Source organism: Ipomoea nil, unplaced genomic scaffold (genome assembly GCF_001879475.1).
Source record: "Ipomoea nil cultivar Tokyo-kokei standard unplaced genomic scaffold, Asagao_1.1 scaffold0813, whole genome shotgun sequence".
In the NCBI taxonomy this organism is placed as follows: domain Eukaryota; kingdom Viridiplantae; phylum Streptophyta; class Magnoliopsida; order Solanales; family Convolvulaceae; genus Ipomoea; species Ipomoea nil.
The window spans coordinates 976,071-994,057 of NW_017617241.1; the positions used below are offsets into that span (position 1 = coordinate 976,071).

The 17,987-nt window shown below is 38.3% G+C and overlaps 4 protein-coding genes across 5 annotated transcripts; 3 read left to right on the forward strand and 1 right to left on the reverse strand.

Annotated features, from left to right (window-relative positions):
- Positions 1-936: 936 nt before the first annotated feature.
- On the reverse strand, positions 937-1,251 carry LOC109178037. Its single transcript, XM_019327534.1, has one exon. It carries the CDS (start codon positions 1,249-1,251, stop codon positions 937-939), a length of 315 nt encoding a protein of 104 aa, XP_019183079.1.
- Positions 1,252-8,706: 7,455 nt separating this feature from the next.
- On the forward strand, positions 8,707-11,898 carry LOC109178330. Its single transcript, XM_019327963.1, has 3 exons — positions 8,707-9,245; positions 9,687-9,815; positions 10,153-11,898. Exons 1-3 carry the CDS (start codon positions 8,850-8,852, stop codon positions 11,680-11,682), a joined length of 2,055 nt encoding a protein of 684 aa, XP_019183508.1. The 5' UTR covers positions 8,707-8,849; the 3' UTR covers positions 11,683-11,898.
- Positions 11,899-12,872: 974 nt separating this feature from the next.
- On the forward strand, positions 12,873-16,087 carry LOC109178317 (ubiquitin thioesterase OTU1). Of its 2 annotated transcripts, none has more exons than XM_019327947.1 (9): positions 12,873-12,997; positions 13,398-13,473; positions 13,574-13,619; positions 14,008-14,116; positions 14,273-14,364; positions 14,473-14,535; positions 14,664-14,782; positions 14,937-15,012; positions 15,760-16,087. In XM_019327947.1, exons 2-9 carry the CDS (start codon positions 13,409-13,411, stop codon positions 15,814-15,816), a joined length of 627 nt encoding a protein of 208 aa, XP_019183492.1. In that variant the 5' UTR covers positions 12,873-12,997; positions 13,398-13,408; the 3' UTR covers positions 15,817-16,087. The 2 variants fall into 2 exon arrangements, with proteins under 2 accessions (XP_019183492.1, XP_019183493.1); XM_019327948.1 differs by lacking the exon at positions 12,873-12,997 and adding an exon at positions 13,009-13,134.
- A 780-nt stretch (positions 16,088-16,867) lies between these two features.
- On the forward strand, positions 16,868-17,975 carry LOC109178316 (2S sulfur-rich seed storage protein 2-like). Its single transcript, XM_019327945.1, has one exon. It carries the CDS (start codon positions 17,145-17,147, stop codon positions 17,790-17,792), a length of 648 nt encoding a protein of 215 aa, XP_019183490.1. The 5' UTR covers positions 16,868-17,144; the 3' UTR covers positions 17,793-17,975.
- Positions 17,976-17,987: the final 12 nt, after the last annotated feature.

The following is a 17,987-nucleotide window of genomic DNA, read 5'->3' on the forward strand; positions in this document are numbered from 1 at the left end:
CTTGCTAAGCTTCATATACACCTTTGAGACATGAACTATAGGTTACCAATGTCGGACCATATTATAATATAATTTAGAAAAATGATATTTTTTTCTTGTTCAAACATACTTTCTCAACCTAATAAAGCACAAAGAGAGTCAACAATGTTACACTAAGACTCAATTCTTATGACCTCTAACACAAAATATGTCACTATATGTCATCCGCACAAGGTGCTTTTGCTATCGTTACTCATTTAATTTATAATGAATCATAGATCGAGGGCGTGACCCACTGGATCGGCAGGACGTTATTAGTCATAACTATATTCATTTGAGGAGAAAATTTTAATTTTGGTCATATGACTATAGGGGCTTTGTTAATTTTAGCACCCGACTTTTAAAAGTCTCAATTTAGTACCTTGAGTATGTAATTTTTGTCAATTTTGGTCACTCCGGCTAAATTACCGACTAAAGTTCGCCAAAAAAAAGAGACAATTTTACCAGACTTCAAAAGACTATTTTTCCCCTCAGATTATATATTAAATGAAAGATTAAGTTTTTCCTAACCGGCAATACTAAATTGACATTTTTAAAAGTCAGATACTGAAATTAACAAAGACCCTATAGTCATATGACCAAAACCCTATAATCATATGACCAAGACCTATACCTATAGTCATATGACCAAAATTGAAATTTTCTCTTCCGTCATAACAATCTATTGATATTTCATTGCATTCACATATGCTCTGCGCCAAAGAAACGTTTCTCTTCCACTAAAAGCAATTTCAGTTTACAATGGCGTCTAAACTCCAAAAATTGCTAAAATACTTTTACGAAAAAACTAGAGAACTTCATTTACACATTTTTCCTAAAACGCTATCTAAAAAGTAAAAAGGAGAAGGAAAAGGAAAACGACGAGTATAGCATACGGTAAAAAGAGGTAAAAATCTGCTAGAGCTCAGGTATGGTTTGCAAGGAAGGCCGCCAAGACGCATGACGATGATGCGTTTCGATCTCGTAGTGACGAGCGGCGTTCATCAAATCTGCTAGAAGCTGATGCACGGAAGAGCCGCCGTCAACATCCGCCGCCTTCCCCAGCACCGCCTGCAACTGCTTTTTACTGATTTGCACTTTTACTTCTCTCCTGCCGCCGGAACTCTCAAAACCGCCTTTCTCTTCCTGTTTCTCCGCCGCCAGCGGCGACGGCGAGCTCCAGTCCTCGCCGCCCCATTGCGTGGACGCCTCTTTTCTCACGCAGTTCCCCATTCTGATTGGCTTTAATTTCTATATTGAATTTGAAGGTATCGGTCTGTGAATCGATGGAAAGTGAGGGTTCTTGAGACTTGTGGCGGCTTGATTGGGGGGGTTTATATAGGGAGGTGGGAAGTGGGAAGCAACGGGGACCGGGCGTGGGGCAAACTGCATGCGTAGAAAGGAATATGATAAATGTAATACTTTAATAAGTAATTTAGGAAAAATATAATACTTTTAATGAAAAAGTAATATTTTTATATCAAAATGTAAAATTATTATATTTTCTCATATAAATAATAAATATTTTATTTATAATTTAATATTACATTTAGAGATAAAGTAAAAATAAGTCACTGAACTATTTAGGAAATATCAATTAAGGGTGTGTTTGGAAACCTGGAAAATGAGTTCTGGAAATCATTTTCCAAGTTTTCATTGTTTGGATGTGCTTGGAAAATCAAGTCAACGGAAATCATTTTCCGTTGACTTTGGAAAATAAGCTTGTTTTGGAGGAAAATGACTTCCCCTTTTTTTGGGGGGAAGTCATTTTCCAACTTTTACACCAACATCACACCACCACCAACATCATCAACACCATACCACCACCACCTCACTACCACCATCACCACCACTACTGCATCACACCACCACCGCCGCCGCCGCCACCATCACCATCGTCGTCGTCGCCGCCACCACCACCGTCGCCGCCACCACCACCACCATCACCATCACACCACCACCGCCGCCGCCACCACACCACCACCATCACATCACCGCCACTACCACCACCATACCACCGCAACCACCGTCGTCGCCACCACCACCATACCACTGCAACCACCACCACCGCCGCCGCCGCCACCAACACCACCACCATCACACCACCGCCACTACCACCGTCGTCGCCGCCACCACCACCACCATCACACCACCGCCACTACCACCGCCGTCGCCACTAACACCACCATACCACCGCAACCACCATCGCCGCCACCACCACCATACCACTGCAACCACCGCCACCACCACCACACCACCATCACACCACCACCGCCACCGCCACCACCACCACACCACCGCCGCCGCCACCACCACCATACCACCGCCACCACCACTACCACTGCACCACCGCCGCCGCCGCCACCACCACCATACCACCGCAACCACCGCCACCACCGCCACCACCACCACACCACCACCATCACACCACCGACGCCGCCACCACCACGACCATACCACCGCAACCATCGCCGTCACCAACACCACCATACCACCGGAACCACCGCCGCCGCCACCGCCACCACCACCACCACCGTACCACTGCAACTACCGCCACCACACCATCACCACCACCACCACCGTACCACTGCAACTACCGCCACCACACCATCACCACCACCACCACTGCTACCACCGTCATACCACCACCAGTTATTATTATTATTGTTATTATTATTATTATTATTATTATTATTATTATTATTATTATTATTATTATTATTATTATATAACAAATAACACCACCACCACCACCATAATATTTTTGATATATTATTAGTTATTTTTTTAATATATTTAAAATTATTATTATATTATTATACATGTTGTAATATTCTAAATAAAATAATTAAAATGGTTAATTATACAATTCTACTCATTTTCCAGAAAATGAACCAAACACACAAAAGCAGTTTTCCAGAATGCAACCAAACACTGGAAAGGAAATTGTTTTCCGGAAAATGACTCATTTTCCAGAAAACATTTTCCAAAAGTCATTTTCCTGCTTTCCAAACGGACCCTAAGTCATCAAACTTAAATAACCTCAAATAAGTCATTGAACTCTAAAAAAAAAATAATCAACATTTTTAGCATGTTAACTCTAGATTTTACTGAATTGTCAAATATTTATTTTATTTATGATTTTTTTATTATAATCCACTACATATTAATATATTTTAAAGTGATTATAATCAAAATAATTTTATCTTATCTAGATCTAATTTAATTATTTATTATTATTGTTTAAACAGAAGATCTAGTGAAATAATAATAATAAATAAATTAATCAATCAAATCTTGACAAGACAAAACTATTGTGATTATAATTATTTTAAAATATAATATTATCAAAGTGGATAATATTAATATTAACAATAATAAGAAGAAACGTAAATAAAATAAATATTTGGTAATCCAATCAGCAAAAATCTGGAGTTAACCTGTTAAAAATATTAATTGTTCATTTTTTCCGGGTTCAATGGTTTATTTGCTCTTTTTTTTCCAAGTTCAATAGCTTATTTGAATTCGATAACTTAATTGATGTGTCCCAAATAGTTTAATGATTTATTTATACTTTATCCCTTACATTTATTAGTATAAGTGTTATATATCATATTGACTCGATCCATTTCACGGATAATGATCTATGAAACGGGTCTCATACAAATTTTGCCTTATTATAATGGAAATATACATTAACAGAGGAAAAAAATTGTAACGGGTCAAACGAGTGAAGCAAAGCAAAACCGGGGCAATGCGGCACAAGAGACAAGATTAACCCCATCTAGTGTGCTGTGACGTCACCGCCTATGTTACCTCTTCGGCTCGGCTCGGCACTCGGCGTGGCTTCGCTCATGCGTGTCTCACACTGAGAAGGTAATACGGAGTAATTAAGCAAATAGTAGTGAGAAACGCAGCCAAAGCTCAAGCCAGCTGAAACCTACGTGTGAAAACGGTAAAATATCGAATCTTTTACACGATTAGTACACGTGTGAATGCAACTAATCCACGAGAATCTTGCTAATCTGTGTGACGTGTCCCTAATTACGTCGGAAATCCAGATACAAATCATAATTAAACAATTGTAATAACAAATAATTAAAGAAGCTTTTAATCCGTGTGGAATTGAATCAAACCTTAGCATACCAAATTAGAGGTTAGTGGGTTAAGTTACTTGTAAACTATTAACTTTGAATAATAAATTGAATTAAATTTGAGTATTTTACCCTTCAATTTTATTTATTTTGTAAATATGTTATATTCAATTCGAGTATATATAACTGTTCGACTTAGTTTGGATCAATTAAATTTTATATAAAATATTAAAATTAGATTGAGTTTTACTTGGTGTATATCATATATTCTAAATTATAATATTAAATTTCTCTTGCATCAATATTCAAAGTATATTTGTTCTTTTTTAGATACTTTTTAGTCCAAACTTTTTTTGGCTATTTTTCGCCACGCACAAACATCGCAATACAAATACTCATAATAGATACTCAAAGTTGAAACTTTAACTTTACTATAAAAACTTGCTCATCAATAGTAAACTTTAACTCCAATTAACTTAAGCATTACAAAATATATTTCTATTTTCAAAAGAATCGATGTGTCATGTGTGATTGTATCAAATGTAATCTTAATTTTGAACTCTTGGAGGATGATGATAAGGTGCCAGTTGAAGCTAGTAAGAGCATTATCGTCATACGTAATATAACGATACATTTGAATTCCTCAGGTGAAGTTGGACTTTCTAAGATGCTGAAGTTCATCAGCTCCTTATACAGCTATACTAGAGTTAGACTCCTTATGTTGAGATTGGACTCTTTGTCTCATTTGTGCCCATAAGTGTACAATTGAGTATTAGTCTCAATATTACGTAAGATTGATTTACATTCTTATGAATCTAAAAACGGATTCATAGAATTTATGATATAGTAAAAAGAAAATCTTGGTGATAAAAAAATAAAATAAAAATGGTACGTGGATGATGTGGATTCCAAGTCGGCACCGCCTTCTCGATGACAACAAGGAAACTGGGCGTCCATGGCATCATGTCCCCCTTTTTATCCATAAAGTTGCACTTTACTGTCTTTACACATAAAATCCTATTTTTCCCAGCCTTTTCACACCAATTTAGCAACCACTTTCGGATCCTGGCTTTTCACGTTTTTCTGATGTTATCCTTTGTGTTTAACGTTAGTTGTTCTTTTCCTACAAGATTTATATGTGACAATTTTTTCGTTCTTTTATTGACTCAAGGAAATTAAAACTTAGAAAATGGAGTTTGAAAATGACAACAATTTCTGTATGCATTCCTTATCTGCTCTGCAATTAATGACACGTTGTCATCTCTCACCATACTACGTACGTAATAAGAAGATAAACTTGAAGAACAAATGCATCAAACTATATACGTCATGCAGATACACAAATAGATACACACAGATTATATATGATGTAGATAACTCAATGAATTGGTAACATATGGGTTTGTTTGCCACGCATAATACACCATTTTACTCGCTATATCTTAAACTCTATGAACTCACTTTAAAATTTAAACTTTAAAGCATACTGCCTATAAAATAGATAAATTGAAGAGAAAATTTTAATTTTGATCCACTGACTATTGGGGTTGTGTTAATTGCAACACTTGACTTTCAAAAATGTTAATTAAGTACCTTGACTATGCAATTTCTTTCAATTTTGGTCACTCCGGTCAAATCTCACCGAAAATTTTTAATAGGTCAAATAATGAGGCCTTTTTTGGTCATTTTACTTTTTCTCTTTCTTCTCCGGCGAGCAACTCCATTTCCGGCGAGCCAACTCCTTAACACTAACAGGGCTAGGGCTAATCAGTTTAATCCCAGGATCAATAACGAAATCATCAGGAGCAGAAATCACTTCAATCGCATTAACAAACCCAAACCCAGAATCAAGAGTGGGTGTAAATTACCGGTAGGCAACTGAAAATTGCAGGATACGTCGCTGAAATAACATCAGAGCTGCACAACACGGAGGTGGAAGAAAAGAGGTTTACATTGTCTTATCACAGCGAGAAGTTGGCAATAGCTTTTGGTGTTCTCTCAACTCCACCCGGCACAACAATTAGAGTTGCTAAAGACCTCCGGATTTCCGTTGACTGCCACAACTTTGCAAAGATTTTGTCTGGGGTCTACAACAGGGCAGTAGTTATTAGAGATCACACCCGCTTTCACCATTTTAGAGGATGACGCTGCTCTTGCAATTTACACCCACTCTTGATTCTGGGTTTGGGTTTGTTAATGCGATTGAAGTGATTTGTACTCCTGATGATTTCATTATTGATCCTGGGATTAAACTGATTAGGCCTAGCCCTGTTAGTGTTAAGGAGTTGGCTCGCCGGAAATGGAGTTGCTCGCCGGGGATGAAAGGAAAAAAGTAAAATGACCAAAAAAGCCCTCATTATTTGACCTATTAAAAATTTCCGGTGAGATTTGACCGGTAATTTGGCCGGAGTGACCAAAATTGAAAGAAATTGCATAGTCAAGGTACTTAATTAACATTTTTGAAAGTCAAGTGTTGCAATTAACACAACTCCAATAGTCAATGGACCAAAATTGAAATTTTCTCTAAATTGAATTTCGAGCCGAGTTTCCAAAATGATTTCATATTTTCCTATCTATATACTTATGTGCCTAAAAGGTCACTATTTATTAATTAAAATTTCTACTCTATCGTTACAATTTAAAAGTAAAATTAAACATTTATTGGTTGATCTTTCTATCGGGTATTCTCATTTTCTTATTGTTGCTTCTTTCTTGAAGACAATACTTGTCCCAAAAAAAGTCAATGAGTCATCGTTTCATTTTAAGATTCTAAGATACAAGTAACAAATATCTGAAAACCACGTACTATCAGGAAAAGTATATCATTTGAGTACTCAAAGTACATTATTTTGTATAATATATATTCAGTACATGAATAGTGTAATTTTAATATAGGTAAAACTTTACTTTTTGTTACAGTCTACAAAATAATTTGCCAAGAAAATTTAAAACATATTTAAAGATATGCAGTGTAAATTCAGTTATTATGTAATAATTTAGAGATCACGATCGCACTAGGAATGCAAGAGGCTCGACCATAACAATGTTAACAATAATTCAATTTGTGACTTTAATTTCAAATACAAAAATGTTGGGCTTAGATGCATTTAAATGGTGCATCGGGTGTTGGACAAGTTTGCACTAAACAGTGAAAAGGTTTAAACATACTGGGCTTTGTATTTGATTATGGGCTCAACTCTACACATGTAATCAGATACAGTTTGAACATTTATATACATGCGTGTGGCCATTTCCTGCAGCGATTTTCAGCAGTCGTTATATTATAGACCGCGGTGCATGTGCACCGCGGTCAAAAACAACGTCGTTTCTTTAAGTAAAGAAACGGTCCGCCGTTAGAGTTAACGGAGTCCGCTTGTTTGGTGTATTAAACACTAACTGACACTACAGTATATCCAAACCGACACTGCAGTTATATCAAAATGATACTGTAGTTATAGTGAAATGAAACTGCAGTGTATATAAACTGAAACTGAATAACATTTCACATATTTGAGTGTATATTGTACAATGAAGCTGTAATTATATCAAAATGATTATGTAGTTGTGTTTTAATGAAATTATAGTGTATATAAAATAAAATTAAATAACATTTTCACATATTTGAGTCTATAAATATCGAATGAAACTATAGTTATATCGAAATGAAACTGTAGTTGTGTTCAACTGAAACTGCAGTGTGTACAAAATGACACTGAATAACAGAGTTACATTTTGCAAAAGGGTGCGAAACGGCGGAAACAAACACTGTTAATTTTCATTTAAAAAAAAAAGACGCGCGGTGCATAATCGATTATGCACCGCGGTGCATAATATAATTTGCCGATTTTCAGAATATACCAATAGTGTTAATATAAAATACTAACAGTGTAAAAAAAACAAACCACAATAAAATATAAAAATATATTAAAAAAATACACAACACATTAAAAAAATACACCATATACCTCCCTATAGTGTATTTCCGAACACTGTGTGGTGCTGCTTTTAGTCATACCTAATAGTCTGTTGTTGGTGATGTATACCTGTGTGGTGGTTTTAGTCATACCTAATAGTCTGTTGTTGGTGATGCGTACCTAATTTGTGTGTATTTTTTGTGGTGCATTTCCTTACGTTAATAATGTATATCTTACTTAACTATTGGTGTATTTTAAAAATCACCGCACGACCGCACGGAAAGAGGTCACCGCACCTGAACTCGCCTATATATATATATATATATATATATATATATATATATATATATATTAATGATCAACGCAGCACTATTTGGATAATAATTTGCCGATATAATAGTGGTAGGCTGGTTAGGGGTATTAATTAGTGATTACATGGAGGAATGAAGTTCACAGGCTCCTCCTATAGAGGGCGCGTGGGCCACTTATAACGGAAACATGGCGGTCCGATAATTACTGTTAAACCAACTTTTAACTGAACCCTCACAAACACAAACGACGCCGTATGCCTTCCTAGGGTCATCAAACGGCGCCGTATTACATGCCCTATGGGCTATGGCTATGGCCATCCTCCGCGGACCATTAAATACGGAGTTTTGCTGTAAGCATAGACGTTGACTATACGAATCTACACTGTAACAATGGTGTACTGTGAATGAGAGAGAGAGAGAGATCGCGCTGAAGAGTGAAGGTTTAGTTTAGTTACTGGCTTCTCAGGTAGGCGGAGGTAGAGGCGGTTGATGGCTGAATCTGGGCAAAAGCAATGAAGATCACTGGCGGTAGGACTGAGCTTCCGACACTCACGTCTTCCAAGGCGGCGAACGCATCGCCAGGATCAGATCTTCTGCAGAGGCAACCCAGCCCTCGCAGGACGCCAAGCCGGAGGATCAGGACCTCCGGTGCGGGAGGAGTGCGGTTGCGGAAGGATATCGGCGGAGGTTCTGCTGGGAGGAGGAGCAGGCCGCACACCCCTCTGCTGCGGTGGAAGTTCAATGAGGATGTAGAGGAGAGTGTTGCGGAAGAGGGATGCCCGTCGAATCTTGGTCGGAAGTGTAATCGGAAAACTCGAGCTGCAGTCTCGGCCAGAAAGATTGCTGCAGGAATCTGGCGGCTGCAGTTGCCGGAAGTGCCTAGTAACGGAGAAAAGCTAGGGTTTCAGGTAAATTTGAGTTAAAAAGTTTTGGTGCTTTTAGGGCTTTTTTCCATTTTCTGCGCCATAAACTTTACATTTGACTAAATTTTGTGCTTTTCTATCATCATCAATATATACAAATTCAATTAATTGAGCTTCTGTGTATTGATTGTTCCTTTGAGCTCTGTGCATTTGTTGTGTACATAAGCATTCGCATGGCTTATAATTAAACTTCTGTTGGTTGTAGTAAGTAGTAACTATCTGCAAATTAAACTTCCATTTATGTAGTGTACATTTGGTATTTTCAACCATTTAGGGACCATGATCACTAAAAATTTTCATATCTGCAAAGAGTGAATTAGGTAGATCTCATTTAGCAGTTTCACCCAGTTTGAGCCTTGGGGACCTCCGAAATCATTTTTTGGGGGGAATTTGAGTTTATTTATACAGTTTCTTTCTTCAATGCAGGGTGGAGTTCATCATGCTGGGATCCCTTTTTATGGTCATCATCACGGTAAAGCTCAAGATTCTCCTGTTAAGGATTCGGTAGAGAGTCCTCGTTCCATCTCTGGTCCAAGAAATGGAGTGTTTTGTCAGGTATGAGATTGATCTGCGGTCTTCTAGTTCATATACTTCATAATAAAGGTCTAAGTGTGGTTGTAATGGTAAAATCCACCGAGTATATTAGGATGGGGGATACAATGTATTATGTACTACAAATTTGGTAGATATATTAATCTTAGATCTCAGTGTCGACTGTCATTTTATTCGAAATAGTAGAGGTTGCAAAGAATCTGTCTTGTTGATAGTTGTTAGACGATATGGGTTGATTTATATTACATATATATCCTGATTCAAGTTATTGATTGACAATGAGATGATGTTATTCAAGTTCAATTCGTCGTTCATTTATCCAGCTGTCTTACTTTTGTAGCTTGAACCGTCATTCCAATTTCCCAACACTGCAATGGAGGGAGTGACAAAGTGGGATCCTATCAGCTGGAAAGCCACTGAAGGAATAAAACAGATTCATGGTCACCAAAAAGTTCGCGCCCAACAAACGCATACTCCTAGAGTGGTATCCGTCCTTGAGGCAGAGCTAGAGAAAGCACGGGCCCGGGTTAGTGAGCTTGAGACAGAGCAGCAGTCATACAAAAAGAAAATCGAGCAATTTCTGAAGAAACTCAGTGAAGAAAGGGCTGCGTGGCGAAGCAGAGAGCATGAGAAAATACGGATAATCTTAGACGATATGAAAGCTGACGTGACTAGAGAAAGGAAAAACCGACAAAGGCTTGAAATCGTTAATTCCAAGTTAGTTAATGAGTTGGCTGATGCCAAGTTATCTGCAAAGCGCTACATGCAGGACTATGAAAAGGAACGGAAGGCGAGAGAGTTGATAGAGGAAGTGTGTGATGAATTAGCTAAAGAAATCGGAGAAGACAAGGCTGAAGTTGAAGTATTGAAGAGGGAATCTGCAAGATTTCGCGAGGAAGTTGATGAAGAGAGAAGGATGTTACAGATGGCTGAGGTCTGGAGGGAGGAACGGGTTCAAATGAAGCTAATCGATGCTAAGTTGACACTGGAAGACAAGTATTCTCATATGAACAGACTAATCGCAGATTTAGAGTCTTTTTTAAGTTCTAGAGGTGCTACCCCTGATATGGAGGAGATGAAGAAAGTGGAACACCTTCGACAACTAGTTGCAGCTGTTAATATCCACGACATTCGGGAATTCACTTACGAGCCCCCAAATCCAGATGACATTTTCGCTGTTTTTGAAGACGCTAGTGTGGCTGAAACCAACGAGAGGCAAATTGAACCGCATCTTCTTCAGTACAGTCCTGTTAGCCATTCGTCCAAAATTCATACTGTCAGCCCTGACGTTAATATGTTTACAAAAGACAATTTTCACAGACATCCTAAAGCATATATCAATCAGAGTGATGGTTTGGAAGACGAGGGAAGTGAGTGGGAAACCGTGAGCCATCTCGATGAGCAGGGATCAAGTTATTCACCTGACGGGAGCGACCCATCTGTCAACAACAAGAATTGCCGGCTCAGCACCATGTCAAGAAGCGGAGCAGATTGGGAAGGCAATGGCTGTGATGAGACACCGATTACTGATATAAGTGAAGTTTGCTCCTCACCAAATCAACCATTAAAGAAGATGTCCTCTTCCATATCTAGGCTCTGGAGGTACTCAAATGGAAGACTTTCTAATGGGGGGGCTATCACGTCTTCTCCTGACAGATGCTCGAGTAAAGATGGCTTCAGCCCCTCGAATTTGGCGGGGCAATGGAACTCACCTGACTTGGGAAATCCTCATCTGAGTAGAGGTATGAAAGGAGGATGCATCGAATGGCCACGCAATTCACAGAAACACAGTTTGAAGTCGAAGCTCTTGGAGGCAAGAATGGAGAGCCAAAAGATCCAGCTACGCCATGTACTGAAACAGAAGATTTAGAGAGCTTGATGCCTAAAAGTGCCTAACCCCACCCCTCTGTCAGCGAGCAAGTACTAGTAAAACCCAAAGAGAACCATGTATAATGTAATTCTTCTTTTTTTTCTTGCAAGGTGGTCATCTTCTTCTTATTGAAAATACTCTCCGAGTAATTTATGTATCCTATGAACATTAGATTACTGATTTACGAAGTCTATAGATTAATCATTTTTCTGCACAATAAAGCTCCCCTATTTATGGCTCAGAAAATGATAATTTTGTTCATGAAAGGCGAAATCCTCCCTCGCCCCACAAGATTGTGAAAGGATAATTTACTAGGAGAATCAGTGTCCGGTGTCAATGAGGAGCTACCCTCACAAGAGGATAAACTCTTACACAATGGGAGCTAAGGCTATATCTTACATCTTTGCCTATAATATGTCATCCAAGAATCAATTGAGTTATCAATAATCTATGTTAGTAATGTCTTGTATGAGATAAGATTAGGTATACTCGGGATATAACGCAATTTTATTATGCCCTTGCACGGAAAAGGGAAGAGAAAAATGGTTCACCTATAGATAACTTATCGTATACTGGAATTCTGGTTGAGCAGTGCAGGATAGCTATTAGTAGTTTCGTTAATTGTTCGCTTAGTTTTATTCCAAGAACTTTAAATTCACATGCGCATACTCTTGCTAGATTAGCCCATGATCAGGATCATTCTATGTACTGGGATTTAATCCCTCCTGACTCTATCATTCAATTTTTGAATTAATATATTGGTACGCCATATTTCAAAAAAAATTATAGTTATCATTCCAAACGAAAGATCACATGTTCGAGGCCTATCACAATCTCACTCAAGAATATTGGCATAATCATATTGAGCAAAAACACAAATTACAAAATACCAAGTCATAAACGCAATGAGAAATGCATTTTTAAAACACAAAACTATTCAACTTTAAAAATTTCCGTGCATCATAAGTCAATCTTTATGCTATGAAACCGTGTTCACGTGGACACGATTCCAAAATTATATATTCATAACTATATAGTCCTCTCTCATTTTTATCCCGAGTTTATACTAAAATTCAGGCTCAAGTTTTCATGTTTGGCGGCCCATTGGGCCCAAAACTTCTTGTTCGTGAATCTGAAACCGGAATCCAACTATGAAATTTAACACATCAGACTCAGAGATAAGCCGCAAGCGGGATGTGTTGTTGTTCTGGTAAATCTTGTCTTGTTAAAGGGACAGATATATAGTGCCATTGGGTTGTCTGTCACCCGAATATATGCTGTCTTCAAGCCAAAGCAATTAATTCTTGCTTCTCTGGTTAGATCTCCCATCTTCTCTGTTGCTTCAGCTACCATTTTCTATCTGTTTTCTTCAAGAGCCTGCCAGTTTTCTTTTGTCTCACAAATATTTTTCTTCAAATTTTATGAAATAAGATTTCTTTTTGGATAAACAAGGTCAGCATTTCATGTACTATTGATTCGTATTTCAAGAAAAGCTCAACCATATTTTATGTGATTTGATTGGGTTTTAACCTCTGTTACTTCTTATTTATCAATTTGGGTTCTCCATACCATGGTTATTTGGATAGAGAATCACATCTGTTAGCTGTAATTTTGTGATAATTCAAAGGATTTTGTATAAAGATTTGATTTTTCCCCCCTTTCTATATGTATCTACTTCTTATAAGAGCTAAGAAAAGGTTGTTGCTTTCTTTCAGGTGCAAATCCAATGGAAGGCATTATAGTTAGAAGAGTCATTCCTTCAGACAACAGTTGCCTCTTCAATGCGGTTGGGTAATAAAAATTTGAGCTTTAGGGTTCTTGCCAATGTTATTTTGAGGGAGAGTTTATGTGTTAACACTACTAAACCTGTTGTTGTTGTTCTTCTATGCAGTTATGTGATGGACCATGACAAGAACAAAGCTCCTGAACTAAGACAGGTTAAATTTCTGCTCCTTATTTCATGAACAAATGAGCTGTTGAAAATTGAAATACATAAATTCTACTGTGTTTGCTGTCATGCTTCTTAGACTGTTAGTATTTTCCAAAATGATAAATATTACTAGTATTGCAATGCCATTTTGAGATGGAATGTGGAATTGACAGTAGTACTTTGATTTTTCCTTATTGTATTTTGATGTTGTTTTGAATGATTCAATTGCTTTCCTTTCAACTGGTGTGAATACTTTTGCCACGTCACTGTTTGAATTTGTTGAATTAGGTGAGAAAAACAGGCGAGCTCAAAAAATGCATTTATCAAATATCCATGTGTGAAAAGTGTCGTTTATCACGTTCTTCTACTCTCCAATGACAGTTTTTTGTTTGAAGGTTATTGCAGCAGCTGTTGCCAGTGACCCTACAAAATATTCCGAAGCTTTTCTTGGGAAGCCCAATCAAGAATATTGTGAATGGATTCTTAACCCAGAAAAATGGGGTGGTATGTGATCACTTATATATGGAATTTCGTTTCTTTTTTGTGATCATTAAGACATCTATGGGCTAATTGGCTAACCATCAAAAGTCATCTATAACTGCAGAAATGTTATAATGTGTTCTCCTATCAATTGGACTAAACTGTTCACATAATATATAGGTGCCATAGAGCTTTCCATACTCGCAGAGTTTTATGGGCGTGAAATTGCAGCTTATGATATACAAACTACACGTTGTGATCTGTATGGGCAGGTTAGCGCTTACAGCTTGATGTATATATACTATATCCCGTGGTTCTTACTAACTAGTTTAGTCGAACTTAGCAGTCTTTTAAATCCACTTTGACATTCTGTTGAACAGGAAAATAACTATCATGAACGAGTCATGCTGATTTACGATGGGCTCCATTATGATGCTTTGGCTGTATGGTTTTACCTCTCTCTCTCTCTCTCTCTGTGTGAATGCCACCTTTTTCTAGATTTATCTTAAAACACTTCATATGTCTCTATCCATTTGGTGTGCTTGCTAATATAGCGATACGCTATCAACAGATGTCTCCTTCGGAAGGGGCTCCAGAGGAGTTTGATCAGACAATTTTCACTGTGCAGAAGAACCGAGGCATTGGCCCGATTGAAGGGCTTGCTCTTAATCTGGTTAAAGAGCAGCAAAGGTAACATCTTTATATATATATACACCGTTAATTTACAGATGGGTACCTAACTTTTGTTCTAACGTCTTAGTATGATGCTTCATATTCTGAGTTTCATATTTGATCTGATCTGACTCCCGACTAACTCAAAGTGGCTTAAATTGACACAATGCAGGAAGAGGAGCTACACAGATACTGGCAACTTCACTCTGCGGTGCGGGGTTTGCCAAATAGGGGTTGTTGGCCAGAAGGTTTGTTGGCATGCTAATTAACTATCGTTTTTGTGTCCTTTGTTACACAAGGGTTTGACTCCCAGCGGGAGTGGCCTATTGAACTCTTTGGTTTGAGCCGATCAGTTATGGGCAACTTAAGCTGGTTTACCTTTTACGGGTTGTTTGGTTGGGTGTAATTGAAATGCAATTACAACACAATTTTTTAAGCCCCCAAATTACCGTGTTTGGTTGGAGGGGAATTGCAATTCCCTCCATGAATTGGAATTCATGCCTTCCCCCTATGAATTCCAATTCAACATAGCATGGAAAGGAAAAAGATATGAAAATGACTTTTTGCCCTTAGTTATTATTATTACACAAGGACATTTTAGTCTTTATGCCATTTCTTCCCTTCACATTCCCAATAATTCACTTCTTTCCTGCCAAACAATGTAATTGGAATTCCTACTTTATTTTCACCTTATTCTTTTCCACCAAATTACAATTCTTTTCCCCCTAATTCTCTCCTCCCAACCAAACGCCTTGTTAGTGGTCTTTTGTTGACTAGGGTCCCTAGGTAGGGTTTACTCAGTGTTGGGTAATGGCTATGGTTTCTCTAGTCACCCAAACCAATGTGTTCAAAGGAAAATTGGTCAAATAAGTCCTTAAGTTGTGCGATTTTTTTTAAAAACTTTATTGAACCCCTTAAATAAGATCGAAAAAGTGCAATTGAGTCAAAATGTTACCTATTCAACGGTTAGGCTAACATATGTTAAAATTATGCAGGAGGCTGCAGAGCATGCACAAGCAACAGGACATGTTAACTTTCAGGAATACAGATGAAACCAGAGAGAGAGATCAAGTTTATCATCTTCAATTCTTTTGGTGAAGCTGCATTTCAATGGAGGGAATATTTCATGTTGTTGTACAACAAGCACAACCAATAAAAATTTGGCGATATATCTATCAGTGTTGTGAAGTAGGACGACATATACACACAAACAAAGCAGACACCAACAATCTGTCTGTGCTTCTGTATTGTATTGTATTGGATTTCTACAACTTTGGTTTAATTTACTTTGATCAACACATTTCTTTCTTCAACTTCATGAAATTTCTTCCTTAAACCAATGAGAAGATGGAAATTTTGGTATGCCTTATGATACTAATAGGGATAATATCACTTGGTATTCTCATTAGTTATGTTGGTTAGGAGTCTTTGATCAGTCAATCAAAGAGAAAAAGACAATAGTTTATCCTACAAGTTCTTCATAGTCCATCACTTTTGGAAAAGAAATAGTGAAATTGGCTTGACTGCACCGAAAAATGTCTAATACTTTTTTCACTGATTCAATGTATCAAAAATCATTTAACACTTTTTTTTTTTTTTTTTGAAAACCACATGCATTAATAAACACCAGAAATGTTACATAAGGTAACCGATACAAAACGAGGAATACAGTCAAAATACTCCATTCTATCCTCCCCTACACAATTTAGAGCTCTCTTGACTAAATAATGAGACACCATAACATGTTGGCGACGGACATAGCGAAAGGTTACCATAGGCAACTGACATAAGAACTCTCGAATCTTGTCCACAATTAAGCCAAACGGTGAGATATTGGCTCCCCTCGCCACCGCCTTCGTAACTAATTGAGCATCAGTTTCAAGGATTACCCTCTCCCATCTCCTAGTCTTTATCCAACTAAGCGTCTCCCTTGCTCCCATAGCCTCGGCCTCCTTAACCATATATTAAAATGTCTGCAATTCATAACCGTTACATGAATGTACACTTCAAATAAATTTATCTTATAACATTTACTGAGTCTTATAATTTCCACTGATAAAAGATCTTTATAATTGATCAACTTAAACTGGAAAAGTCAATAAATTCCAAATATTTGTATCTGTATTAGCACGAACAAACGACACAATGCCACGACTATATGTGGAGGGCTGGACGTGGCAACTCGAAAACGATAAACGTTAGAAATGCAAATCTGCGACACACTGAATAAATTGGGAAATGGGAATAATCAAACAGATAAGAAGAGAAAACAAATCAAGGTGGGGAAGTTTTTTTGCATGGCTACTGGTACGTGGAAGCTCCGCCCTGAAACACCGACATCTGGTGGCGCAAGTTGGCCACCGCTCTCCACGTTATACCCATGCATGCACTGCACTGTCTCCTCATCTCCACTATAAAACCCACTCCCATTCCCTCATTCCTCCTCACCAACAACTATCTTCACTCCAATAATACCATTCTCCCACTTCTTCCCCTACCAGAAATGGCAAAGCTTGTAGCGATGGCGGCGGTGTTGGTGGCCCTCTTGGCCATGACGGCGGCCAACGCCTTCCGCACCACCATCACGGATGAGCAATCCCGGAGCCGGCAGCAACATGGCAGCCAGCAGCGGCAATGCGAGCAGCAGGTCCAGCAGCAGAGCCAAGAGCTCCGCCACTGCGCCAGGTACCTGTCCCAAGACCTTATGAGCAACCACTTCATAAGGATGAAATCCTCCAGCTGGAGAATGCCGCAGCAACAGCAACAGCACCTGAGGCAATGCTGCAACGCATTAGACAACTTCGACCGCGAGTGCCGATGCGAAGCCGTGAAGCAAGCATTGAGATGGGTGCAACAGGAACAGCAGGAGCAGGAACAGGGACAAGAACAGGAACAAGGACAGGGACAAGAACAGGAACAGGAACAATGGGAGCAGCTGGAACGACAGGTTCTGGAGAAGGCTAAGTATCTTCCTCAAGTCTGCAACCTTGAGCCCCAAAAATGCCAAGTCAGAACTTTCTACTTCTAAATGTCGGGAGGGGTGGCAAGGATCAATCTCGTGCTTTAACCTACCACGTAGTGGACAATAATAATGATAATGATAACAATAAAGATAAGTTCACTCCCTCTAGCTATGACCTAGAGTTTTCCTGGGTGAATTTTGATGTAAAAACTAATAATTATCAATAAAAGCACGTGATTCGGAGATCAATGCATGCATGTT

Excerpts from the sequence above, each read along its gene's own strand:
- LOC109178330 (XM_019327963.1), top strand. The coding sequence starts at position 8,850 with ATGAAGATCACTGGCGGTAGGACTGAGCTTCCGACACTCACGTCTTCC. Across the intron at positions 9,246-9,686 it reads GAGAAAAGCTAGGGTTTCAG|GGTGGAGTTCATCATGCTGG; the intron begins GTAAATTTGAGT and ends TCTTCAATGCAG. Across the intron at positions 9,816-10,152 it reads GAAATGGAGTGTTTTGTCAG|CTTGAACCGTCATTCCAATT; the intron begins GTATGAGATTGA and ends TTACTTTTGTAG.
- LOC109178037 (XM_019327534.1), bottom strand. The coding sequence starts at position 1,251 with ATGGGGAACTGCGTGAGAAAAGAGGCGTCCACGCAATGGGGCGGCGAG.
- LOC109178317 (XM_019327947.1), top strand. The coding sequence starts at position 13,409 with ATGGAAGGCATTATAGTTAGAAGAGTCATTCCTTCAGACAACAGTTGC. Across the intron at positions 13,620-14,007 it reads AAGCTCCTGAACTAAGACAG|GTTATTGCAGCAGCTGTTGC; the intron begins GTTAAATTTCTG and ends TTTTGTTTGAAG. Across the intron at positions 14,783-14,936 it reads CTGGTTAAAGAGCAGCAAAG|GAAGAGGAGCTACACAGATA; the intron begins GTAACATCTTTA and ends GACACAATGCAG.
- LOC109178316 (XM_019327945.1), top strand. The coding sequence starts at position 17,145 with ATGCATGCACTGCACTGTCTCCTCATCTCCACTATAAAACCCACTCCC.